Source organism: Rhizomucor pusillus (assembly GCF_041956525.1).
Source record: "Rhizomucor pusillus strain CBS 183.67 unplaced genomic scaffold VTP01scaffold_7, whole genome shotgun sequence".
Lineage (NCBI taxonomy): Eukaryota > Fungi > Mucoromycota > Mucoromycetes > Mucorales > Lichtheimiaceae > Rhizomucor > Rhizomucor pusillus.
In genome coordinates, this window is record NW_027192149.1 from 1,007,134 (window position 1) to 1,025,846 (window position 18,713).

General features: G+C 43.8%; 6 protein-coding genes and 1 non-coding gene across 7 annotated transcripts; 4 read left to right on the forward strand and 3 right to left on the reverse strand.

The window, feature by feature from the left end:
• Positions 1-753: 753 nt before the first annotated feature.
• VTP01DRAFT_9882 (uncharacterized protein) lies at positions 754-2,663 on the forward strand (the record flags this gene model as incomplete). The annotated part of the gene is made up of 6 exons (XM_069389156.1): positions 754-910; positions 976-1,189; positions 1,264-1,790; positions 1,858-2,106; positions 2,174-2,394; positions 2,460-2,663. 6 exons carry the CDS (start codon positions 754-756, stop codon positions 2,661-2,663), a joined length of 1,572 nt encoding a protein of 523 aa, XP_069240301.1.
• A 368-nt stretch (positions 2,664-3,031) lies between these two features.
• VTP01DRAFT_9883 (uncharacterized protein) lies at positions 3,032-5,430 on the forward strand (the record flags this gene model as incomplete). The annotated part of the gene is made up of 4 exons (XM_069389157.1): positions 3,032-3,478; positions 3,534-3,668; positions 3,736-4,766; positions 4,830-5,430. The coding sequence occupies 4 exons, from the start codon at positions 3,032-3,034 to the stop codon at positions 5,428-5,430; spliced, it is 2,214 nt and encodes a 737-aa protein (XP_069240302.1).
• A 2,608-nt stretch (positions 5,431-8,038) lies between these two features.
• Positions 8,039-9,184, forward strand: VTP01DRAFT_9884 (uncharacterized protein; the record flags this gene model as incomplete). Its single annotated transcript, XM_069389158.1, has 4 exons — positions 8,039-8,052; positions 8,150-8,232; positions 8,783-8,845; positions 8,901-9,184. The coding sequence occupies 4 exons, from the start codon at positions 8,039-8,041 to the stop codon at positions 9,182-9,184; spliced, it is 444 nt and encodes a 147-aa protein (XP_069240303.1).
• A 287-nt stretch (positions 9,185-9,471) lies between these two features.
• VTP01DRAFT_t51 lies at positions 9,472-9,554 on the forward strand. Its single transcript has one exon. It is a non-coding gene; the product is annotated as a tRNA-Tyr (tRNA).
• A 1,332-nt stretch (positions 9,555-10,886) lies between these two features.
• Positions 10,887-13,069, reverse strand: VTP01DRAFT_9885 (uncharacterized protein; the record flags this gene model as incomplete). The annotated part of the gene is made up of 11 exons (XM_069389159.1): positions 10,887-11,080; positions 11,143-11,226; positions 11,286-11,614; positions 11,683-11,916; positions 11,979-12,085; positions 12,148-12,272; positions 12,337-12,370; positions 12,435-12,466; positions 12,528-12,591; positions 12,651-12,675; positions 12,750-13,069. 11 exons carry the CDS (start codon positions 13,067-13,069, stop codon positions 10,887-10,889), a joined length of 1,548 nt encoding a protein of 515 aa, XP_069240304.1.
• A 259-nt stretch (positions 13,070-13,328) lies between these two features.
• VTP01DRAFT_9886 (uncharacterized protein) lies at positions 13,329-14,283 on the reverse strand (the record flags this gene model as incomplete). Its single annotated transcript, XM_069389160.1, has 3 exons — positions 13,329-13,421; positions 13,502-13,585; positions 13,660-14,283. The coding sequence occupies 3 exons, from the start codon at positions 14,281-14,283 to the stop codon at positions 13,329-13,331; spliced, it is 801 nt and encodes a 266-aa protein (XP_069240305.1).
• A 91-nt stretch (positions 14,284-14,374) lies between these two features.
• Positions 14,375-17,999, reverse strand: VTP01DRAFT_9887 (uncharacterized protein; the record flags this gene model as incomplete). The annotated part of the gene is made up of 7 exons (XM_069389161.1): positions 14,375-14,535; positions 14,593-15,093; positions 15,151-15,288; positions 15,350-16,421; positions 16,488-16,598; positions 16,663-16,779; positions 16,914-17,999. 7 exons carry the CDS (start codon positions 17,997-17,999, stop codon positions 14,375-14,377), a joined length of 3,186 nt encoding a protein of 1,061 aa, XP_069240306.1.
• Between the last annotated feature and the right edge of the window lie 714 nt (positions 18,000-18,713).

Sequence of the window (18,713 nt, forward strand, 5' to 3'; positions counted from 1 at the left end):
ACTCTTCCATCCAATACGTGTGCAAGGTATATAAATTAATTAACTACAGTTTTTCCGTCATAAAACCGGCCCTCCATCCATTCCTCAAAGCACTACAGCCTCCAGAAAAAAGCCAATAACAGCAGGAAAACCATTTTTTTAAGTCTAGCCGGATTAGTGTTTTACGGCTCAAAGAGGAAAGAGGGAGCCCATAAAAGTCAGGTAGCACCGCCGCGTGCTTTAAAATGATAGTGTCTCAGAGCACATCACCAGGTTTGGCTCCATAGGGAAAGAGGGAGACATAGCAACACCTTATTTCGGCCAAGCATTTTGGAGCGCACTGCAGGTTCATGACATGCAGAAGAAGACCGTAACACATTCTCAGATGCTGTGTGACTATTCTCGTGTTTTGCATCCAGGTACCGCTTTCTGGAAGTCTGCATCGCTTTAACCTTACTCCTTATTTCCAATAAGACCAATTTGAGCATCCGTGTGCAAAGAGGAAGTTAGTTTTTTTTCTCCAAAGCTGAGTCGGTCAAATACATACATCCTCATCAAAACTCGCCCAATTCTAATATTTTTGAGCTATCTTACGCCACTAACACTTATTTGTTTTGTGGTTACTACTCGTAAAGTTTGGTGAAACGCACGGATGCTTTCTCCATATCACGGAATTCCCATTGCTTGTGTCACGAGTATATAAAAACGTATATTTAAAGAGGTTCTGAGGGAAGGGCACGAGTCTCTCGCATTTTTTCCTTTTACTTGTGAAATATGCCGCTTTACAACGATAAGCGCATATTATCTCTCTTTGCAGCTGCTGCTGCTCTTCTGTTGTTGCGCAAGTTGCTAAGGTCCTCGTCAGACCGATCGGAAGAAGAGCGGGACTTAGAAACCATCCCCATCGCGAAAGGCACTCTTCCATACGTTGGCAAGTATATTGCATCAACACTTTGCAGAGCCATGTGCATTACTCACCTTACGTAATATATCTAGGACACTTGTTATCCTTCAATAAGATACCCAGTCAGGTTTTCGCGGAGTGGCAAAAGGATGTTGGACCAGTGTTCCGCGTAAAGATGGGTGTGCAGACATGGGTCATATTGAATGAGTCACGGTTTGCACATGAGCTGTTGACAACCAACGGTGCGTTTACATCCGGTCGACCTATGCAGCGTTTCTCATTTTTCCATTACGCTCTTGGCGGAAGGTAACACTTCTTGATCCTTTTACACACTTGAAGGGAAATATCTTTTCTTTGGGAGTGCTAATGCAGATCAATAGAGGTATCGTGTTTGCTCCTCCCGGAAAGAAATGGAAGAATACACGAACAGCTGCGCTTTCACTTTTGGCTCCCAACATGGTGACAAAATTCAGTCAGTTCCAAGAGAAGGAGAATCAAGAGTTAATTGAAATGCTGATACAAAAGACCGAAACCGACGGAAGTGTGCATCCCATGAAACCTATCTGCATGGCCGCCATGAATTTTATCTTTGGTACTTGTTTTGGCAGGCGCAGTGAATCTGAAGAAGATCCAGTCTTCAAGCAAGTTGTCACGATGATGGAAACCGGTCTCAAAATAGCCGGTGTCGAGAATGATATCAGCTCTTTCTTGCCCATCCTGTCTTTCTTGGATATCTTGTTTCATCGAGAAAAGAAGTTTGACAAACATGTCAAAACTTTACGTGACCCGGTCATGAAACATCTCGTGAAAGGCGCATTGGAGTCAGATCACGATAACTTGATTAAGCAATTGCACGGGTTGAAAGAGACACATGACCTGGACGATGATGATCTCCTAGTCACTGCAAGTAAGCATATTCTCGGCGGCAAATCATTGCATGCTAACAGCTATTAACTAACGAATAATCACACAAGGTGACTTGGTTGTAGCTGGATCGGACACCATATCCGGTACATTGACATGGATGATTGCTATCCTACTTCATTATCCAGACGTTCAACAAAGAATTTGCGATGAAATCGACACATTTATCAAGGACCACAAGCGATTGCCATCATTCGCCGATAGGGACGCCTTGCCATATATGATTGCCGTCCAAAAAGAATGTATGCGTTACCGCCCAGTCACTCAGCTGGCATTTATCCACGTTGTTGAGAAAAGAGGTACTTTTGAAAGGAAAGTCGCTTTAGCCAAGGTCAGCTTACAATTATTCTTATCTGTCTTTTCCAGTTGTAGTCGGCGATTACGTACTACCAAAAGGAACAATCGTTTTACCGAATGACTTTGGTATGAACCATGATCCTAAGCTGTTTCCTGAACCAGACAAGTTTGTACCTGAACGGTATTTGAACAATACGAAGACCATGATGGCTGCTGCAAATGGCAAAATCGACTACAGAGATCACTTTACATTTGGCTGGGGTCGAAGAATTTGTCCAGGAATTCATCTGGTATTGAATAATGTTTGTGATACAAATTGGGCCAAACTCATATATCTATGTATCTTTTGTTTCAGGCCGAGGTACAATTGTTTGACATGTTCGTACGCCTCTTTTCAAAATGCAAAGTAGAGGCTCCTCTGGATCCCAGTGGAAGGCCTATACTGCCAGACTTGAATGATTTCCAAGACGCTGGTGTGGTTGTCATGCCACCTCCCTACACAGCCCGCTTTATTCCACGCCCTGACAACATTTTCGATATGGTTGGCAACAATCCATAACGCCTGGAAATAGCTCTTTAGCTTTGAGAATATATTTGTATCAATATAGCAGTCGTGTAATTTCATTTGTAAGAGATTATTTTATTAATTTGAGTGCTTTACATAGCGCGAGTATCTTGATTTCCATTATTACGCGAAACATACTGCTTCCAGGGAACACCATGTCTGAAAGATCAGTACCTTCCAATGCAAAAGCGGACTCACTGTAGAAATGAAGAGAGCACAAAGAATCCCGTTGATTGCGGCGGGGATCAACAGGGTTGCACAAGCAGAGAATTGTCCTGGATGGGAAAGGCACAAAAAGCATTGCACGACATCCAGACATCCAGACTTAGCCTTCTTTTCTCCTCGCCATTTACAACGTTCTAATGATGAATCCATTCTCTGTGTGCGTTGTTCAAAGGCGACTTATTCAACTAGACAACAGCGACGATGAAGACGTGGGAAGGAGCTGTCTGCCGTCAGCTTGGTCGTTCACAGACTGTCTACCAAAGCGATATCGACAAGGTGCCATACGACTTGCTCCTGATGACGACAATGAGAGTACAAGAGTATTAGACGAATATCTTGACCCGAATTCGACAGTCGGTATTGAGCCTTTGCTGACACACCACATTGCTCGAAACGACCATGACAGCGACGGTGGAAGCGACCAAGGCGAGGACGAGTTTCTTGGCTTCAAAAGACCGCAGCAGTTTTTGTCCAGAAATCCATTCGCTAGCTCGGATGCCCGGCAGGCTATATTTTCAGAATACGAAGATGCAGAGTTCCTATCGGACCATCGGATATCTGCAGTTCTAAGTGACAGTTCCAAAGTATATTCCTTGTAACGCGTCGAAATTTGGTTCATCCTGACGAGACGCTTTGTAGATTAGCGGCGAGCATAAGAGTATCTCTCAAGATCGATCCATTGGAGACCCATTCGGAAAGGAATTACTGGAGATTCCTGAAAGTAGACAGGATCCGACCTTGGATAATGAGCATCAGGGTAGCAATCATTTACAAGTATGGATGGATCTGATCTCTTTTACACTGCAATGGCAAAATTTGACAGCTCTTTCCTGTTTTGCAGGCGACCGGTAACGATAGTGAAGGGATCGAAGGAGGAACCGCTGAAGAGGCCTATGGAGAGGAGCTGGCGGATGTTCCTAGCCATAAGCAAGAAGTTAAATTTGGAGATAAATCGGTAGACGCAGCTGGAGTACGTAGCGAGAATCTTTACGAGGAGGATACTGGATCGAAACAAGAATCAAGCGAGAATAGTCATGGACCGTACAGACTTGACAACGATGGATTCGTTAAATCCGAACCCGAGGTTACAGAGGAGGCACCAGAAACATACTGCACGAACGAGCCAAATTCTGAAGGTTATAATATAAGAGATATCACTGTTGGACGTGCAGCGTCTCCAGAAATCGCTTCCATTATTCCTTCAACACCATCGACACCTACACCATCAATAATAAACCCCGCAGGACTATCTAATCAACTTGAGACGAGAGCAACTGCAATATCCGAAAATATGCAGACCGAACAATGTGAGCAGAAAGGAGTAAACACTATATGTAGCAATAAGGAGCAGCAAGAGCAAACTGTGCGACCGAGAGAAGATTTCCCTATAATTTCTCTCCCTCGCGTCGCAGTTGTTACACCTGCATCTCGAGCAACCGAAAATACCCAAAATAACACGTCAGTAAACAACGCAAATACCAGCAGCTCTTCAACAAGCGAAATTACAGATGACAATAATCATAATAATATCAAGAATCTGAGCGACAAAGAGGACAAGAATGATGACTATGAGGATGATGACTATCGACGAGCAGTAGAAGCAGCAGCAGCTTCTTACCGTGCACAGGTAACCACAAACGACAATGACAGGAGCGGACGGCGGTCATCGGTTGCACAAGTTGCACAGACTATTCTAGGAGACAGATTGGAGGATTTTACAGAGAAATTAGCTTTCATAAAGAAGAATATCATCATGAGTCTAGAGGACGACGAAACCTGGGAGGAAGAAGATAGCAGTAACAGGAAAAAGCAAGCGCAACGCGACGTTAGGTCCGTTCAACCGTCCGAGAGCCAACCCATATTGAGACGAAAGTAAGCATCGGACCAGGACAATACCCCACGCAGTAAGCACTAAGTATCACAACCATTTATTAGACCTTCGTTTGATCCTTTACTATCCATGTTCGGCGATCGGAAATCAAGTACATCTTCTTCTCCGTCGGATCAACCACGACAGCATAAACGCAGCAGTTCGCTGATGGATATGGCACCTTCTTTTGCCCGCTTTGTCAATCAGATCGGCACCAACGATGAAAACAAAGTGTTTTCACCATCTTCTTTTTTCGCTTCTCTGGCCGGTCCAGAAATACCCGCGCGAAAGGATAGTAACAATACCCGAAATGACGAGTATATCCAACAGCAGCAGCGGCAGCTTGCGAGGCAACATCATCACCATCAGCATCGTTCCAACAGTTCGCAGACGATGATGCACCCTCCACCACTCCCAGAAGAACAGAGCGAAGAAGATGAAAACAACGACGAAGAAGATTTGTTTGATTTTAGCAAGATGATCGCTGTTGGCAAAAATGTCCGTATCTTCGGCGAGGATGTAATGGGCAATGGACTTCGCATGTTTAACGATATAACGAATCGTGTACGGAATGCAAACAGACAACAACATCATCATCCACCACGACTCCAGGCACAAAGTGATGAAGATGAAGGATGGTCGCTCGGCAGAGAGGCATGGATCTAATCAAATGCATTGGTGTTCCTCCTTTCTTTCCACCATAACTCGTTGCCGCCTATCTCTATACCCTCCAACACGATGCAATCTACTTTTACTTATAAAAGATGGATTAGAAAAGACATTCAAAGATCTTATTATCCCAAGGCGGCTATAGAGAAGAAAGAAACTGCTATTTCTATAAATGTTCGCAACCGGTCATATTCATCATTGAGAAGAAGAACGAACAGATTCATATACCATTCGGTATTGGAGCTTGTAACCAAAAAAACACGAAGAGATAGACAAGTAGTTGCTTACCTTCTTCCACACTTATTGCATATGTCGCATTTATCTCTGTCTCCTTGTTATTGGTTTTCGGTTGTTGTGGAATACGACAACTTATCCTACCAATATCACAGATAGACGTCCTTTCGGTTATGTAAATACGAGGTAAAACAGTGAGTTAATTAAGGGAAATGGCCGTTATGTGAAGAATATATTTTGTGTGCGTAAGAGAAAGAAAAAAAGGGGGCTATGTATGTTGAAGCAGATGATAGTTCCCCTTATAAGAGTGGTTTGCCTGGAAGTACAGAAAAGGAAAGAAGGTTACATGATGACTACAAAGGAAAGGTGCTAAATCTTGTATAAACTGAAGGGATATTGAGCTGTATCTTTTATTATATAAAGAAACATTCAAAGTTTCAAAGTTAGATTACAAAGAAGGAAAGAAATAAAGAAGAATAGAGAAGTGGTAGAATAGATAGAAGAGCAGACCGTTAGTGATGAAAGAAGCAATCCATCATGTTACATATACTTACGACCACTTCATGCCCTCCGAGGAGGGGTTGCACGACCGAAGTGGTGCGTGGTCGGGCAATCTGTGATTTTTGAAAATACTTTTCAATATCTATGGTCAGTTATGTCCTAACATTCTGGCAGTCATCGCCTACTCACATGAGTGGAAGAAGGAGCAACGTCGGGCTGCAGTACAGAGCGGACGAAGATGAAGAGGAGGATTCTATCAAGGACGTATTGTGAAAGAGCGAAAAGGAATCAATCAGAGCAAGGTTACTTACTGGACTTACCCGTGGCGCAGAGCATCTTTCACGCCTTGGTTCTCGGCAGCGGATGCGCCACGGTGCCAGACGGAGAACTATGGCGTTTTAATCTGTTAGTACGATGTGTTAATACGCGAAGTCCATGCTGCAACCTAAAGACAGAACCCGACGAGAAGAAGAAAAAAGGAGATGAGGAAGAAGTGAAAAAGATACATTAACCGGAATTCTCTTCTATATTTTTTCGAAAGAAATGATGCAACTTCGCTCATTGTGACGGCAGTCTGGAGCGAAGGACTCAATCAGTATTGTGATAGAATGATTGATTAGCAATTTCTATCAATCATTCAATCAATCGATTAATAAGAGCAGTTTTCTTGTCATCTAAGCTAGACACGCTGTTTGTTAAGCTCAACGCTTTATTAAGGATGCCAATTCTTTCGAGCGAATTTTCTGTTCATAAGCAAGTACAATACATTTTCAAAGCTGAGCGGGTCGGCACCTTTGAAGACTGCTTCTCAAACCAACGTCACTATTGTTGAATTGGATATTTATCAGCTACCGGTTGTAAATGGTGCATCGCGAGGGCTAGACCACGTGAGTGATCGTTGATAAATAGTTGAATTTCGTTCAAATGAAAAGTTACTCAACATTTTTCGCAAGTCTGAAAAGCATTAATATAAGTAATGGGTCCAGTAGACATCATCCTGCAGAAAGCGAAAATTGTCTTCCTGAGCGCTGCCAACTCACAGAAATGGCAGGAAGGCTTAAACATTAGAACTCCCTCTTATTACAATCACCTACTGACAGATCTAAATTATTGCTTCTTATTCCATTAAAAGCACCTACCCAAAGTCTCACAGTACTCTAATGTCAGCAAAACTGACGCGTGGTGTGTAAACGTTGGTTTGGATTTTATCCGGTAACACTTGGGGTTAAGTAGATTTGGATTAGTCAAGACAGCGGTTTAGATTTGAGTAAGATTCCGTTATCAAATAAAAAAAAAAAAGCGACAAGTCTGGTCTGAGACCACTACGACGATAAAACTTTCGTTTATTTGATTTATTTATTTCGTGCATATATACGCTTATTTACAATCGATGGAAAGGAATGGAAATGTTACACACAGAAATCGATGAAAGAATGAATAACATGAAGTGAGAATGAACGAATGAATATGGAACGGAAGCGCGTGGAACACAACTGAGCTCCACATAGAAGAGCCGTTTAAGTGGTCAGATAAATTGGGCAACACAACTGAGATAACTGAAAAGAATTTTTGCACGGCTGCATAGTAAAGGAAAAGGAATGGTCGACGTCATCATCATCAGCAGATCACGTGATCTTTACACTTGATAAATTCTGACTTCATCAGAACATGACACGTGCGGTACTGCGATGCGTGAAATGTATCCGGGTTCTTGCTAGTAGGCAGATGGATGCGCAGAAATAGACCGACTCCAAAAATCTGTCCTACACACGGCAGAGGGACGATACGAGATAAAAACGAAAATGCAAAAAAAAAAAAACGATATCGAAAGGTTTTACGGGCAACAGTTCGAACGTTCACGTAGAACGCAATGGCAAAGCAAGGGTAAGTAAAAAAAAAAAAGAAAAAAAAAAAAACTAACTTGGGTTGAGAGAGGTGTCTTTATTCGAAGATTCTAATCTAATTTTTATAGAGAACATAGGAGGTCGTCCATATCCAAGGATTCATCCGTGGATGGTCGATCTATGACTTCCCCGCCGGATCAACGGCCAACCTTTAAAACGCGTTTGGTCTATAATCCATTGGATGACGTTTAGGAGCCGTAGCGTCGGGGGAAATCTTTCCTGATGTTCTACTCGGGGGGAGACGTCTCGGGATTTTTTCGACGTCCAAGACATGGATATCCACGTAGAAGTTGGAAAGGCATAGAGACATCCAGCCGACAACAGGGCGCCCTAGATCATAGTGTGCTTGGATGACCTCCTTACCTGCGCATACACTGGATGGCTTCCACTTACCTTTGTGTCCTTATATTGCTTGATCCCTTACGGTTACCTCATCTTCTCTGGAGTCTAACTGCTTGTTTGAGCGGATTTTCAGTGAGCTCCGTATAATTGACTAGATTTAGAGTGAGATAGTATATAGTATAGACTGACAGCGTGATAACAAGGTAGATTGAGAGTGGGGAACCGACGAAACTGACACGTGCGGTGCAATCAATTTGTGGGATAATGTCCGCTCAGGCGTATGATACACAATTTGCAGCACAGTACAGACGACTCCAAAATCTATATTGCACTCTTCGAAATTACAATTCTCGTAAAAGACGTAAAAGGTGTTTTTCTCTATTCGTGCTCAGGCGAGATTTTAAGGACTGCGAAGGGATCTAAAGTACAAGGTTGGTACTAAGGAATGTAACTAATTTGCTAACTGATTGCTTTCATAGGTATAAGGTTGGCGCGAAAGACTTAGATCGAGGCTAGTCGAGGCTAGTGAGTACGGGCATGTCGGAGCGTGGAGTCTTACAATGGAGGTCATCCAAGCACACTATGATCTAGGGCGCCCTGTTGTCGGCTGGATGTCTCTATGCCTTTCCAACTTCTACGTGGATATCCATGTCTTGGACGTCGAAAAAATCCCGAGACGTCTCCCCCCGAGTAGAACATCAGGAAAGATTTCCCCCGACGCTACGGCTCCTAAACGTCATCCAATGGATTATAGACCAAACGCGTTTTAAAGGTTGGCCGTTGATCCGGCGGGGAAGTCATAGATCGACCATCCACGGATGAATCCTTGGATATGGACGACCTCCAATGCTAAGTTTAAAAATGGAAATTTGGGTCTGTGCAGGACATAAACGAGAGCAAAAATCGACAAGTGCATATACATTCAAAGAGAGGGGAATTTGAGGATGAAAATGACACCAAACAAGCGCTAAAATGAAATAATAATAACAATAATAATAATAATTTTATTTGTAGCGAGGCCAGAAAAGAAGCAACATAGTGCAACTGAACACAACCGCCGGCCTTAGCTCAGTTGGTAGAGCGGGAGACTGTAGTGTTACTGTTATCTCTAGGTCACCTGTTCGAATCAGGTAGGCCGGACAACTTTCATTCTCAACTTTGGGTAAACTTTTAAGCAATTTTGCGGAGTTTGGTCTCCGTAACGCCATTCTTTTTGCGCTACGAGCCCACGAAGAAATAACCACGAGGGAGAGATTACAAAATAGATAGGTGGTTGAGCGATGCTTTATTCTTTTGTTCTGAGGGTTATTTATACTGTTACGTCTATTCGGTTTTGCGACAATAAAGGGAATGGTTAAAAGGATATAAATGTGTGAGCAAGTGAGCGGAGGTTTGTACAATGGAGATGTGTCTAAAAAGTGGATAAGAACATGGCAGCCGGCGGCGAAGTGTCCACAAAGGGAACGGACAAGTCCGTGTATGACATTTCTGTGTAAAGTAAACACCAAAAGAAAATAAGCTTGAATACGAGAAGATACCGTAATGATCAAAAGCAAGTTTGCTAATTTTGACAACAAGCCATGTACTATTATTTCTAAGGTACAACTTAACACAGTTTCTACTCTTGCTGCATAGCTACCCTAATTCCACCCTTGCTTCTGGCCCTTTTACATGCCTGTCGACGTGCGCCCGGCCAGTGCATACATCGGTCCCTTCGTGCATACGATCGTGCGCAAGAAATCAGGGGGCGTCGATTAAGAGAGGCAAGGACCAACGGATTATCAGTGGGCCCACTGGGGAGCATATTTTGCTACGGGTTTACACTTGTACCGGTGTACACCAGCAATATAGTACTAGAAGCAACACTAGGAGAAGCAGTGGCTATCATGGATCGTCGCAGGCACTCATATATCCTGAACTTATCAGACATCAACCAGCAAACTGCAGTGGAAATCATTGAAAGGGAATACTACTCATGAGGCGGATAATATAAAGTAGCAGTTACTTCGTTCGGCGGAAAACAAACGGTAAGAATATGCATCCAGATGGTTTATGGCTAGAAATAGTACTGGTAACTACCGAATCTTCGATTGCTATGGACATATAGGATCTACAACTCTTCTATCTTTAGTTAGCAGTCGCGGCATCCCGTTTAATATCAGTAAAGTTCATTCGATTTCACAGTGCTATATCGATCAATATTGTCCTGGTTGCCGTATACGAATTACTGTCAGCAACAGCATAAATTCTTCCAGTTTCGACGACCACATCGTTTATTCGACTGCGTAAGTTTAGCTGTGCGAAGAAAGCAGCCCAACGTTGGCTTCTTCTTTCCAAATTAGAGAAACAGTACTGACCCTTCCACCCAGTAAATATTCTGTGATGACAGGACCTTGTATTCTGCAAAAAAGTGATGATACAAATGGTATGCAGTAATGTAAGTAACGTACAGGAATTACTGGGTTATATATATCAAGTGTTAGCTCTCTCTCTAGCTGCTTTCCACATCTGAGGATTCTTTTTGACAAAAATCATGGGCGCACCGAATATCAAAATGATCACACCGCATCCTGTGAAAAGAGGACCGGTGCCAAGTGCTCGCATAAGATCAGAAGACAAGAGTGAACCCACACCAGCCAGTAAATAACGGAGAAGATTATTGCATGCTATTCAACAACATGGCTCAGACTTTGATATACAAGCAAAGTGGTTTTGTAGCAACGCTTACCAGTGACAGAAGCGCTGCGAGTCTTGTGACAGTCTACTAAATAGGCTGTCAAAGTCACGTGCGGAAGCATGATACAGAATGCCTCTAAAGTGTCAAGTAGGAAATGTCAGTGGTGGTCCATAAACTCTTATGCTACGAATTACCGAGGAAGCAGAAACAGATAGGAGCTGCGTAATGCAAATTTTCTTGGATTGACCAGCCATATGCAGATAAAGCGCCCAGATTGAGGAGACAAGCACCGCTGAGGACAGGGACGGACAGTCGCATCTCTGGTACAGGCTCAGCATTTGGACCTTTTTTTCTCAAATTACGACTGTAGACATAATCAGATATCCGGCCACCAAGGTTACCGCCAAGCATGCCGCCAAACGCCAAAGGCAAATAACAGAGACCGGTAGTACCTGAGTCTAGATGATATTGGTTCGCAAATGTCCAAGCAAAGGTCGTATTGACGAGATAATACACACCGAACCTGTGTCATTAAAAAGGGTTAGATTAGGCTCTGTCTCAGCAATTTGTCTCTTAGACTATGATACTTACATGATACCAAGAAACCACACTGCAATGAAGACATTGATAAACCGCAGTAGAGACAGTGCTTGAAGCGGGTTTGAGATTCTGGACTTTTGCTTCTTTTCAGGTTCTTTCTGCGGACGGAAAGTCTCTGGGAGAAAGAAGAAAATTGAGAGCCAGTTGCATGCTGTAAACGCTGCGACGAACGCAAAAGTAGCTCTCCAACCAAATCCTTCAGTCAGATAACCACCGACGATAGGACTATGTAGATTCAGTTAGCCACAACCTTCTAGTCATTATTATTGATTCGGAAAACAACTTACCCGATAGCAGGTCCGACGATAGGGCCAAGAACATACCAAGAATAAGCTCGCCCACGTTCGTGAGAGTCAAATACATCGGCCAGAGTGCCCGCACCCATAGACATAACCTGAAAAAAGTAACATGTTATTTCATATCGAACTTGCATTTGCTACAAAATTTTATACTTACCGAGCAAGTGCCGACCGCACTGACGCCTCTAAACACAATTAGCATGGCAATATTTACAGACACAGCACAGCAAATGTTGCCAACGATGGAGATAGCGAACGATATCAGATAGATGTTTTTACGCCCTAAAATAATTCGCGGGTAAGTAAATATGATTAGGATAGTGATAGAATAAGATGCGATAATTACCATAGACATCACTCCAGGATGCCCATGGAAGAGGCTAAATATGTAGCAAATGGCATTAAAAAGTTGCATATGCTTAAAAAAAGTAACTGTATACTTACAAAGATTGCACTCATGAAAATGAAAAGTGAGACTAGAATAGTATGCATAAATTGAGTGCATAAAAAGAAATCATCTCCAAGAATTCAACGTACCTGATGCGTTGACTGCAGTGTCACTGGTCTGAAAATCTTTTTGCACATATGTAAGGGCAGGAAGCTATGACATTTCGGTGTTGATCTCGAGTTCAAAGTATATGCAAGCACATGATTACCTACATAGACAGATGACGAAATGGGTGATCTATACACATCATTGATAAGATGACTCAGTACAGTTTAGTAGAATACAAAATGTTTTGCAATGTATGTACGTACGAAGCACCAGCAAGTGCAATGATCAAAAGGATGCTATATTTCTTTGCAAGTGAAAATTGTCGCGGATCAGGAAGTTCGTCCAGTGATGAGCGCTTTTTCCAAAATTTCCACCACGGTCTTTTTTTCACAGCGGTTGCCACATCAAGGGATTCTGGCTTGTCATGGATTACGATAGACGCTGGACCTGGACCTTCTTTAAGTGATTTGATATCTTGCGTGGATGATAACGTCTTTTCGTTCTCCTCTTTATTCTGGTTTGCTCTTGCAGCTGATATGTTGTTTATTTCAAACTCTGTATGCTTCTCCGTGGTTACTGACATTGCGCGGTGACGAAGGAAATGAGAAGCAACAAAGAAAGCTGGTTTGTACAAGCACGCAGAACAGAGTTTTTTGTAATGTCCATGCTTTTAAAGATCTGACGGGGAATCCTTTTCCCCCTTTGAAATGGAGCCACGGACCGGTTGACCACTGGTTACACCGAGATCAATGAGCTTACAATACAGAGTTCCCATACTGTTCTCGTATTTACGAATAATTCGCCAGCGATGGATAACCATACGTTCCAAGAATTCATGTGCATCAGACCTTGCATGCTTCGTCGACATTATAAGGTGGATCAAACAAAACCCGCATAGTCGGAGAGAGATAGGCTCCGAGCTCATCTGGTAGGACCTGTTTCTCAAACATAAAAAATTCAAAGTTTTAAGTCAGGGGTAAAACTTGACCCTTCCGTCTCATTAATGTAAACGTACCTTTGATGTCGGGATTGCTTCGTGTATCGCGCTCATATACTCTACAATTTGCTGGATGTCATACGTGGGCGAAGCAATGATCGCCTACACCTTCCCCATTAGTAAATTCCATCTTAGATCACGTAAAACATGTGGGAAAAGCTTTTCCCTGTCTTTACCAAAGCAACATCGTCAACAATGTCCCTGTCGGAAATAGCCACCTTGAACGCTCCTAAGCCGACAACGCAGCATGGGGGTGGCTGCATTGCATCTGCAGTGCAGGGTTCTGTATCCACCAGTAGTAGCTCTTGGTCGACTATCCGTAGAAGCGACTCTAGCGTGCTGGCCAGCATACTGATGCGTTCGATCGGTATTGTCTCTGGATACACAAAGGGTACTATGTCAGTACTCTCGGCGTTCTCGCTGCTCAACGCAGAGTGCGATATGCAAAATATGGAAGGCAGAGGGAACGGGCTAGCTTTGTGTTTCAAAAGTGACGATAACCCGCTGCATGCCGTGGCACTCTCTTCCACGCTGCGCTTAGGCTTCCAATGCTTATCTATGCCTTGAACGTTATCGGTTGCAGAACTGCACACGCTGGTACTCGAACTAGCCGACATGTCTGTAAGATTCTTGTCAGAATTCTCTTCATCTGCGTAGTCATTGGATTCAATGCCGAGGATGGCCGATTGACAGGAATGGTCAATGCGCGTGGAGCTGGAGGCGCTGGTAGACGTTGGAGGAGGCATGGCGCTCCAGGAAGCAGATTTCCGATGACGCATGGAACCACGAGAAACTAGCATCGTAAGTATCGTATATATATACTGTAAATTAAATACAAGGGAAAGGGGACAAGGAGTAACTATGCTGCAGAACTGGGATAGGTGTAGATATTCATGATTTTTCTGACACTAACGGATCTACTGTCCACTTTGCATTGCTGTCCTCTAATTCTTCTTCCTCTGCATCATCTTCAATATCTTCCCCTAGACTGCCGTTATTTTCAATCTCGAGATCTTCAACGTCGTCTTCGTCGTCAGCGACTACAGCATTTCCTGCAATCCAATGTTAGCAGGGTTGTCATTATGCATACAACTGAGCAGCGTATATACCATTTTCCAATCCAACCATAGACAATGGTACACTGTCCATGTAATGGACGCTGTTACGATTATTTCTTCCTTGATCGTCGCGTAATATACGTGTGTTATGTGGAGACCTTGACATCACCGCTGCATGTGCCGGGACCTGCTCCGTAGGATGGATGTCGGCCGTGGTTGATGTGAAGTAGCCGCTTTCCTCGTCTGTCGAGGATGATGACAGCGACCTGGAATTTTTGCTACTGTTATATCCAGCGGGTATTGATGAATCATCGTTTGTCCAGAAAATATACTCGAATTCACTGAGAAAGAGACTGAAAATGCTGGAAGGTATCTTGAGTGTAGGTGAAAAGATAATGCCGACGTTCCGTGCGTTCATTTTATTCGTTTCCGAATGCTGGACAACACGGATCAAGTGGGCGCAGAGTACACGAAGCAATGTGTAGTTTGCGAGTGGTAGCATGGATACGAGACGCCCGAGTTCATTGACTCGCTCTTGTCTATCCACCAAGTCTGAAGTTTTCGGCAAAGTTAAATTCCTCTTTTAGATACTAGGTCCCATAAGCTTACCAATAACCGGTATGAATTCACCAAGAAGCTCCTGCGTTAACACATTTCCTGGGAGCTCTCGCAACCACATTTTCAAGACGCCAGCAACGGCGTGGATATCGTGGTACTCGCCAGATTCCAGCAAGTTGAAGTCCGGTACTAAGCATATATATAGCGATTATTAGTTCCGAGTTACGTGCAAGCCATGATATCTATTTACTCGAATCAAACTGCTGCTTGAGAGACTTGATCTTGACAGCACTTCCACTGAGTCTGTAAATGCCTTCCTCCTGCGTGGCTTTTTTGGCTTCCAGGTACTCTATACATCTATAAACGATAGCAGGAAGCTCACATTTAGGGGATACTCTTGATTTTTTGACTGCTTCCTCCAACGGCACCCCAAAGACTCTTAACATCGGAGGAGACAAAGTGCTAGGTGTGGCGCACAGCGCTTTTGGAGAAACCGGCTCCGTGCTGTTGGAATCACTGGAGGAACGCGATAAAAATCCGCGCAACCCGTTCGCTGGCGACATGCTGCCGAGAGCCGTGTCGCCTGTAAAGATTCTTCTCGTCCAAAATGTCCTTCGGCCCGCTTTCTTTCTCTTTTCTTCGCTGGATTCATCCGTGGGCGACTGCGGGCCACTGCTGCTGCCATTGATACCGCAACTCTGGATCACGACCTGGCCAAGTGATCCTCGTCTGTGCGTATTCTGCTTTGAAGTGAGGTATGCTTGGTCCATACTTGATCTCTGTCGCAAAGGTGGCCGCTCGTTTGTGATTATGCTGACAGCTGTGTCTGATATAGCTGATTCATTTGGCTGCACTGACGTATCCGAGTTTGACCGCTGCGGGAGGTAGTATCGAGGTGGCGGTAGAATAACGCTGGAAAGGAGTTTGTTGTTAGAATCAAACAAGTTCCTTTGCTGTCCTTCCTGAGCCTTGGCAAGAGGCACCGCTGCAATTGGACGTATATCATCCTTTGATATTTTTCGACTCGTTGATGTGCTGGGTGAAGCAGGTCTCGGTAGCGACGAGTTCTCGTTGCTTTTCTTTTCCTTGGCGCTCGCAAATTGGCATCGTGTGAGCGCCTCTATCCATTCGTCCCTTTCTGCATCAGACTCGGCGCATAGTATATGTCGATGTACGCCGCTGCCGGGCGACGATGCCTTCTTAGGCTCGACTATCATAAATGCATGCGCTGCATCGTTCGATGTGGCAACACCCGCGGGTGTGTGATGTCGCACAATTTGCGTATCAGGAATATGGATTGTGCCGACCAACGCGCCATTTTTCTAACAAACAGAGTAAGGTCTTTGAGTCAGTAGTATCTTTACCTACGTAGTCTTAAAGATACGTACAGACTCGTAGTATTTCAGCACATATTTCTGCAATACAAAATATCGCGTTTTCCATCCACGAAAGTTTTTGCTACGCTTCGTAAGGTAACCTTCCTTGTAGCCAGAGTTACCCTAAAGAGTTTTGAGATATAAGTTTGCAGCTATTTTGACACTATCATTCTATCAATCAACGTACCAATGATTTAAGTTGCTGGGTCTTGTCCACTTTGTTGGAACTAAGAAAGTCGCACAGAGGTTCCAAGTTTTGCCAGGGGATATCCACCACGTGCTGCAGATATTTCTCAATTGCTAGCTATAGATACCAAAGTATGGAAAAGGAAAGAAAAAGAAAAAATAGAGAGAAAAATAATTAATATTCTTGTTTCACTGATTGAGGAATAAAAAAGACTGCATAAATAAGAACGACAATGTATTGAGTGAACCAACCTTTCTTTGATTTGCTTTATTAGGTGTATGTGTAGCAAACAGTGCCTTATCAGGTAGTTTGTTCACCTTGCTCTCCCTTGAACGCACCTTGTTAATCGACTTTAGCTGTGCATCCAGTGCCAAAAAGTCAGAGTACAGCTTTTCAATCCTCCAGAGCTCGTCGCTGCCCCTCTGTACTGAGATTGTAAAAGAAATGACGCCTTTGCCTTTGTGATTGGTCGTAATATTGGATCCGAGCACTTTAACCGATAGCTCGTCAAGTGAATTTTCAATGACCTTAGATGCAGGCGGCATTTCGTCTTTAGCAGTAGCGAAAAAGTGCTGAGGTGGAGGATTTTGAGATATGGCCGGTTGCGACGAAGCTCGACGAACGTGGCGTTGATGTTGCTGGTGGGGCGGTGGTGCTGGTGGGCGAGGGGGTGGTGGCGACCATAGTCGTGTATCACGTTGCTGTTGTTGCCCATCTTTTCTGCTGTGAAGTAGCAAAGATTCTTGATATTTGGCGAATACCTGTGCATCTTTGTCGAGGATAACGCTTACAGGAGACCGTGATTTTTTGAAAGTTGGAGATACCGGTCTGCTTGACGTGAACGACGATCGCGGAGGCGACGATGGGTCCATAGCTGTTGTCTCATCCATACTTTTCGCTGGTCGTACAACAGTTGGACTTGCTCCTGCTGCTGAGCTATCCTGTAAATCAGCAGAGCAATTATGCTGGCGATAAGGAGATCGAGGCGGAGGTACGGGACAACTGCTGTTGCTACTACTCCCACTGCTGCTACTGCTCTGACTGCCTCTGAGTGGGGACTGCTGATCGTCATCCACAACAGCTGGCGGTTCCTGATACTCATGTCCGTTGCATTTTTCAAGTTGCAGGAGCTGTTGCCGTGCTGTTTCCAGTTGTGTCAAGAGGTTGTTGCGATCTATTCTGGCTCTTGACAACTCTTCTTGAAGATCCTGAATAACTGAGCGTTGTTTTTCAACAATTTTCCACAATTGTTGCTCGTTTTGACGTAGACTGCTGTTCACGGATATCGTTTCATTACTGCAGATTGTGAATGGCGGAGGGTCAGTTGTCATAGGCATATTATGGTATGTACAAATAAAGTGTAAAGGAGGAACAAATAAAGCAATTAGTAAGGAAGTCAAAAGAGTAAAGGAGAAAGAGAAAGAAAGGAAGGAAGAAAAAGACGAAAAAGAAAGATATTGAAAACAAGGGGCGGGAAAAGTTTGTCTTTTTACGTGCAAGACAAGAAACAACAGGAATCGAAGGTTTCTGACGAGACAGACGAACAAAAAAAAGAAGGTTGTCATGTATATATATGTACATTCAGGAGTCTGCGCGGAACCAGACTTGCGTTCACTCGATTTAGTAAAGTCTATTGTTTTGGTGGGCGTTTTGAGGGACCCAGTAGCACAGAGAAGAACGTTGGAATCTGCACTGTCTCTTGCAGATGAAAACAAAGCTGGTATAATGGATCAATTGAGAATGGGCGCTCAGACGGCAAGGGATACAAAGAAAAAAAAATATCTTATATCCAAGTAGGTGGACCTAGCGGCAGACTTCTCCTTGCTGTCAGTGCCGAGACAGCAGGGGTGGAAGCGTTGGGAGACAAGAATCGGTGTGAGAGAATGATTGTTCAAGAGGAAGACAGAGCCCAATCTGGGTGAGTGAGAATCTGCGAAAAGAGGGGCCTGCAGATCTCTCGCTTCTGTTCTCCAAGCAACAGGAAAATCTTGTGCCCCTGAATCCTTTTCGACATATTAGATAGTCTGTTTTCTTTCCTTGTTTGAAGTATG